General features: G+C 40.8%; 1 protein-coding gene across 1 annotated transcript in view; it reads left to right on the forward strand.

Moving 5' to 3' along the window:
• LOC101850015 (otoferlin) overlaps positions 1-7,582 on the forward strand; it is a gene marked incomplete at its 3' end in the record, with an annotated part of 153,974 nt that overhangs the window by 15,030 nt on the left and 131,362 nt on the right. The window contains 1 exon segment of the mRNA XM_005102054.3: positions 2,027-2,505. Within this exon segment, the coding sequence (XP_005102111.2) occupies positions 2,427-2,505 (79 nt within the window).

The following is a 7,582-nucleotide window of genomic DNA, read 5'->3' on the forward strand; positions in this document are numbered from 1 at the left end:
GGGGTGGAAACGGGGTGGGAGTATACTTCTATCGCAAAAACTAAACCCAGTGATAAAGAAAGACAGCAAGACGACTAGGACTTGGGCGATTGCACCCTGCTCATAATTTCGAGAATCAATACTTATAAAGTGAGATCCCAGAAACCAATCTTCGGCACTTGCGTTGCGTTATTGCGTTAGAAGTGCTGTAAAACGTACAACAACTAAAAAAAAAACCCTACAGTTTGCGTTGAGTGCATGCCCTTCCTCCCTTTTTCTCCTAACAATAAACGAAAATAAAACGGAACAAAAATCACTAAGTCTAAAATGTTGTAATGTTGCTGATATTTCTGTTTAACGGTTTCTGTATTTTTAGTTAATTTGGTTCTATAAATTCTTTCAGGGGGGGATGGGAGTGGAAATCGGTATACCTTTATCACCATGAGATACTAAAAGTAGGGATTTAAAAAACTCGTCATTTGGCGAGAGATGGTATGAGAATAAAAGGGGAAAGGAAAAATCTATAAAGGATAGAACAACTTTCACTATTACTTACATACCCTTGCTCAAGAATTCCAGAATATGTATTTTAACAAAAGTAAAGTTGTTCCTGCTTCCGATCCGGACATTGGGGATTGCCTTGTTAGTGAGACAACTTCCTGGGCCTTCGGCATATTGTGGTTCGGTGGCCAGTTCCTTTCCACCCCGCCTTTACTTCCCTAACTCGAAGGCAGGTAACCATTACTGCTGGGTGGGCAGAAAGGGGCGAAAAAAATTCCGTGTCCTAACCGAGGTTCGAACCCGGACTTACCACTCCACCACTGCACCTTCAGAATATGTGAGGCAATGTGGTGGAATCAGGCTCTCGTCAATATTTGGGCATGTAGAGGTATTGGTATCATCTTAAAGCTTGTTCACTTGTCCTTACTTGGATGAAAAAAGTATCCATTTATTTTAAATACAAGTCGAGATATTTGCAAATGAACGAGGTGGGGGTCACCTGTTTTCAGAGGTGAAATAAGTGAGAAAATGGCCGCCAAAGATTAGTTATTTCCTTAGTGTAAGAGTCCGAGGTAACTGAAAATTTACATTTTTTGGTGTCCTTAATCAACGTTTTTCAGAAAAATCCACACAAAAATGAATTCTTAAATGGGCATGAAAGGTGTTGAGCCAAAAAACAAAAAAATTGATAAAAATTCACAAACCTGCGGAAAAATGCAAGTTTCTTCAGTTTGATAATTTTGACGAGAGCCTGATTCCACCACGCTGCCTCACATATGTTTTATCATGTATAAAATAAAAACACTAGAACCAGTGCTCAGTGGATGCATAATGCCCCCCTCCCTTTCTCCATACAAAACTGAAAATAAAAGTGAACGAAAATCCCTGAGAAAGATTCCTTTAGAATGATGACACATCTATTCTTTTAATCTTTTCCACACGTCTAGTCTACGTGATTCCACATTTCAGAACCACCGCAATGTGCACCAAGCTTCCATTATACATACATATTATGGTCGCCTTTAAGGGCGAGCGGGGTCTCCCGAAAAATTCTGCTTTGAGAAAATCGAAGGTAAAGTTTTTGCCCCTTGTTCAGTTTCATTAAAATAAAAGACTAGGATATTTTTCTGTATAACCAAACACATACCCTAATGAAACCAAACTTCTCCTATAAGTAAGGCAATTCCCATTTTTTTGTGTAGGTCAAGATTTCTGGAAACCCCCGAAATCTGGGTTTGCTCGCTTGTCCTTAAAAGTGACCATATCGCCTCTTTGGTTCCAGATTAAACGTCCATCAGTGAGTGGTTGGCAGGTGCTCTGGTATACTTCGCTCCTTTTTTCCGATCAAACATATATTGTCCTTATCCCTCCTGCTTCGTAATTATCTGTATGTTACCATTTGGAAAACATCTAAATTTCGGCACTAATATGACTTGTTAGCTATGCAGTTGTATTGAAAGTTAACTAACTATCAGGTCATATGGCCATCACTATGCGAACAAAGCCATTTTTTCATTTATTCATAATATCGTCTCTTTCGTTCCAGAGTTAACTTCCACCACAATGTGACCACATCGTTAGCAGAGATCACCATCATCTATTAGCATGTGCGGAAAATCGATCCTCCTCATAATGCCGCCACAAGACAGAAACTAACTGGGTGTTCGTGTGAAGACCAAACCTTCTGTGACCTGCAAGTCTTCGTGCTGCTCCTATCTTCGTGCTGCATTCCCAACAAAAAGCAGCAAGCAGCCTCGATAGACGCAGCTTTTGTCTTGACCATCAATAATTTATTTATAGAGGCACCAACAATCCATGTCCAGGTGCTGTTTTAGCCACAGCTTTTTTGTCTCTATAATATTGTGATACAATATCAGCACTGACGAGGACTTCTGAGAGTGTTTTCCCCAAAGTGACGTTGGACTAACTTCTACTCTAAATCTACCATGGCGTTGACACTCCACCTTAGGTACGCGGAGAACCTGAAGGGCCGGGCGGAGAGACTGGCCAAGGTGTCATTTCGAGGTGAGAGACAAAGAGGTTTTTTCTCTGTTTTGTTTTTTTCTGTTTTGTTTTATACGTGTGTTCTACAGGAAACGTGTTGTGGCAAAAATGGGTGAAACTAGATACACTCGTTTTAAAAAACCCACATAAAACAAACAAACAATTTGAATTTCATACATCAACCAAATGGTTATTTGGACGACGAATCTTGTTCTGAGATGTGTGTGTAAGAGAGAGAGGGAGAGAAAGAGAGAGAAAAAGAGAGAGAGAGAGAGAGAGAGAGAGAGAGAGAGATAGGGGAGAGAGAGAGAGAGAGGGAGAGAACGAGAGGGAGAAAGAGAGAGAGAGAAAGAGAGAGACAGGGAGAGATGGGGGAGGGGGAGAGAGAGAGAGAGAGAGAGAGAGAGAGAGAGAGAGAGAGAGAGAGAGAGAGAGAGAGAGAGAGAGGGGGGGGAGAGATATATTGGGGAGGGGGAGAGGGTTGGAGGGGTACGCAAATAGAGGTGGGATGGAAAGGAGGGTTTAAATTGTGTGTACTTGTGTGATTGGAAAGACAGACGGAAATTTGGTCATGTATAGATGAATATTATTGACGCTTGAAGTTTGTGTGTGTGTTTGTCTGTTCGTCACTTCCAGAGTTTTTAAGGTTTCGTTTGAGTAGTTGTCAGTCTTCTCCTGTGTAGGTGACAAGACCCCTGAGCCTCAGGCAGGTTAATCAAAGCTCTCGGGCATACAAAGACGTACCTTTTGAAGACCTGTCTATAATTACATCCGTTGTTCTCCGCCTGAAAATTGACTTGTCTACTTTGATCAGTAATCTGAAGCCGGGCATTCACCTTTGTTGACCCCATAAAAGCATATTAATTAACCCTATCCGTACGCCCTGGGGTCTTTTGTATCCCCAGGGTTGTATTCATCACATTTTAGAATACTTCTAGTGCGAAGATCTCTTTGGGATTTCAGTATTTCTCAAAAAATCATTTTGACAGACTGCTATCCAAAGTGTACGGATCGGATTAACGAGTAAATTTCCTCTTTGGAAAGAGGTGGCACAGAGTTTCCCACGTCGTATGGATACGATAGTAAAACACGATGTACGGATATGGTTAATATGCATGTACGGATAGGGTTAAGTGGTGGCACAGAGTTCCCCACGTCGTATGAATACGAGAGTAAAACACGACGTACGGAGAGGGTTATTCCTGTGTGTGTGTGTGTGTGTGTGTGTGTGTGTGTGTGTGTGTGTGTGTGTGTGTGAGTGTGAGTGTGTATGTGTGAGTGTGAGTGTGTAGGCGCGTGTGTCTTAGCCCTTCCAGAAGATAGGCTGTTATGCGTTCGTTGTCTTCGCCACCAAGTCAGCGATCGGAAACGTTTACCCCAGGGGCAGTGCCACTGACTGGGGTGTCTTTAGGTCATTCCCAAAAGGGGGAGGGGGGGGACATTAACATCTCGAGTTCTCATGCACAGTAGAATTGTAATTGTTAATGTTCCGATTTATCAATGTCTCTACTTCTTTTGCATGTTTGTCACACTCTTGAGACCCGTTTTTTCCCAGGGTGCCTTGATATTCAAAGCAAAATTTGTGTTGTTGGAGCTAGAGAGGTGAACAGAGTAAGTCTGATTCCCTGTAAGGACTTCTCTGTTGACATCCACCCTTGGCGTTCATATGACCTTATGCAGTTGCGAGCGCCGTAAAACCTCTACTAATACAAACAAAAGGAGACGTTTGCACAGTTCTCTGATAGTTATGACTGGCTTCATTTTCGGAACTCTTTCACATGCAGGTGTCAGCGTCCTGTGCCTGTGATCAATATGACTGGAGAGTTAGCTGGTTCTAGCACTGGAGCAGCTATTGTTATGCCAAGTCACAAAAGTGGCATTGTTACCTTGCGTCCATGGTCTATTGTAATGTACATTGTCTGCGATTCGCGATTCTGAAAATAATTATTATTCAAAACAGTTCATAAGCAAAACAATCAAAGAACAGTCTCTCTTTAAAATAATATTTGGAAAATCGCTTCCTTAGAATTACAGAGATCTACCTGACAGTTTTAGCCCTTCTGGTTGACTAGGAGCGTTAGGTCAGAAATCAAATTCATGTGCTCAATAATAATAATAAGATTATTCGGAGTCGTTATCAAGATATTCAAATAATTTCATTCGAAAAAGCATGACGTGTTGTGAAACTCAAAATGTGTGTGGCACACCCAGCCAAGTCGTAAACAGTACTTGGGCATATCAAGATTTTGATTTTGAATTCTTCTTCAGCCTAAGATGCCGCGTCCCCCCTCTATTGTTTTTCAGTTGCACGTTTAACCCTATCCGTACGTCCTGGGGTCATTTTGTACCCTCGGGTTGTATTCTTCACATTTTATAATACGTCTAGTACGAAGATCTCTTTGAAACATTCAGTATTTCTCAAAAAATAATTTTGATAAACTGCTATGCAAACCGTACGGATCGGATTAACGAGTAAATTTCCTCTTTGGAAAGTGGTGACACAGAGTTCCCCACGTCGTATGGATACGATAGTAAAACACGGCGTACAGATATGGTTAATATGCATTATGGATGTGGATAAAATAGTTCGTCTCTGATTTGCAATGTCTGTCTCCTTTCCGTGGTTGTTATTTCTTAATTCTATATAGGCAAAGTGCTTCGACTTCAAAATGTTTTACTTTTGCATAGTTGTATTATAAATCATATCTATAATAGCATTATTGCATAGTAGTAATATAAATCATATCTATAAGCTTTATGACCCTTTCAACATTGCGTGGGTGGTTTGGCAATAAGTGCTCTGGTGTGGTTTGCTACTTCTTTCCTATCAAACATCTGTCGTCTTTTTCTCCCCTCCTTCTATTTTTTGTGTTTGCTACTCGATAATCTTCAGCACTTATATCACCACGAAAACAAAATTTTCAACATCGTTATTCTTTTTAAGGGATGGGACCTCCTAACTCAATATCTGTGTCATCAATGACTAACAACTCCGTGACAACTCCAGACACAAAACAATTTAAAGAACACTCAGTTGTGGTTTCGAACTGCGTGAATAACACCCTTGCCCTGCTATATACCAATGGAGAATGACATCCATTTGTAGAGACAAAAATGGAAGAGACATCGAATACGCAAATGCAATGCAAATATTATGTAATGAGGTAGAACAGAAAAGGTCGATGGCATCAGGGAGAAGGGGAGCAAGTGTCGAGCCTTCTATAAAAAGAATATTATTACCTTCCCATTTTCCACCAAGAATGTTATTGCTGTTCTTTACCTTAGATAACACGCTAGACCAGACACTTAGATAAGAATACAGCCCCATGGGTAAATTCGTTTGTATTATGATCCTCGAGTTATTCGTGGCCCCTGTCATCCCTATATCCAACACGGGAACAGTTACTATCCTAATGAGCCTCTACTTAACCCTATCCTTACGTTGTGTTTTACTATCGTATCCATACAACGTGTGGAACTCTGTCCCACCACTTTCCAAAGAGGAAATTTGCTCGTTAATCCGATCCTTACGCTTTGCATAGTAGTCTGTCAAAACGGTTTTTTTGAGAAATGCTGAAAGTTTCAAAGAGATCTTCGCACTAGAAGTATTTTAAAATAGGAAGAATACAACCCTGGGGGTACAAAATGACCCGAGGTCGTAAGGGTAGGGTTAAATGTGTCAATTCCTCTCACGTGTTGTTTTCTTTTTCGTAATGACGTCAGTTCTAATTTTTGCCAAACATTTCGAGAATACAGTGTTTGAAATAACTTCCCTTTTGGAGGAACTTAAGCCGTATATTCTTATTTTGTCTCGATTTTCTTGTTTAGTGGTCGTTGCTCTCAGTGTCTGTGTCTGCCGCGTACAGAAGTTTCTTCTTTGCATGCAGAAGAGGTGAGTTCGATTCTCACGATAAATTGAGAAAGGGAGAGAGAGACACAGAGAGAGAGGCAGACAGAAAGAGAGTGAGAGAGAGGGGGAGAGATAAAAAGAGAAAGTGTCAGAGAGAATGGGAGAGATAGATAGATAGAGAGAGAGAGATAGATAGATAGAGAAAGAGTGAGAGTGAGAGAGAGAGAGAGAGAGAAGGAGAGAGAGAGAGAGAGAGAGAGAGTGAGTGAGAAAGGAAAGGGGGAGGGAGATGATTTAAATATAATACTATGTAATCCTGCGTCCCTGTAATTTCAGATAGGTTATAGTATCCCATGCAGCACTGGTTTTGTCAGCAACAGGCTGGGTCTGGAAAACCAAACCCCCCTAAATGATTTAACCCTATCCGTACGTCGAGTTTTACTATCATATCCATACGACGTGGGGAACTCTGCCACAACTTTCCAAAGAGGAAATTTACTCGTTAATCCGATCCGTATTCTTTGCATAGCAGTCTGTCAAAATGAGAAATACTGAAAATTTCAAAAAGATCTTCGTACTAGAAGTAGTCTAAAACGTGAAGAATACAACCCCGGGGGTACAAAATGACCCCAAGACGTACGGATAGGGTTAAGCTGTATCAACACCAATCGTATGGCCTGTTTGAGTCTTTCAATCTCTCTGAGTCTCTTTAATTTGGGACTTCTTTCTTTTGGTTTAGTTTTAGTAGAGGTTTTACGGCGCTTGCAACTGCAATAAGTCATATTATGAGCCTCAGAAGATTAGAGGTGTTACAAGAGAGTGACAAACATAAAAAATGGGGACAAAAGGGCGATAGATGTTTGATAGGAAAGAAGAAGCAAACCATCCATAGCACGCGCCAACCGCCCACTTGACTTCTTTATTTTGTTTTCTTTTTATTTTGGATATTTTTGTCTACATCTTAGATTGAGTTTAACCCCATCTCAGACTAGATTTAATCCACTCACCATTTCAATCCTTATTTAGTCACCAAACTGAAATTTTTATTTGGGCAACTCATATTTACTACTACGGTGTGGGTGGAAGACGATTAACTAGTTTTATTTCGTGGTTGTTGTTTTTTAAAGAGTAAACGTTATTTCGGTATGTCTGCCGTCTGTTTGCTTCTCTGTTTCTCTGTTTCGCCACCCTCTCTCTCTCTCTATCTCTCTCTCTCTATCTCTCTCTCTCTTTCTTTCTCTCTCTCTC

The sequence above is a fragment of the Aplysia californica genome, unplaced genomic scaffold (assembly GCF_000002075.1).
Source record: "Aplysia californica isolate F4 #8 unplaced genomic scaffold, AplCal3.0 scaffold00310, whole genome shotgun sequence".
In the NCBI taxonomy this organism is placed as follows: Eukaryota; Metazoa; Mollusca; class Gastropoda; order Aplysiida; family Aplysiidae; genus Aplysia; species Aplysia californica.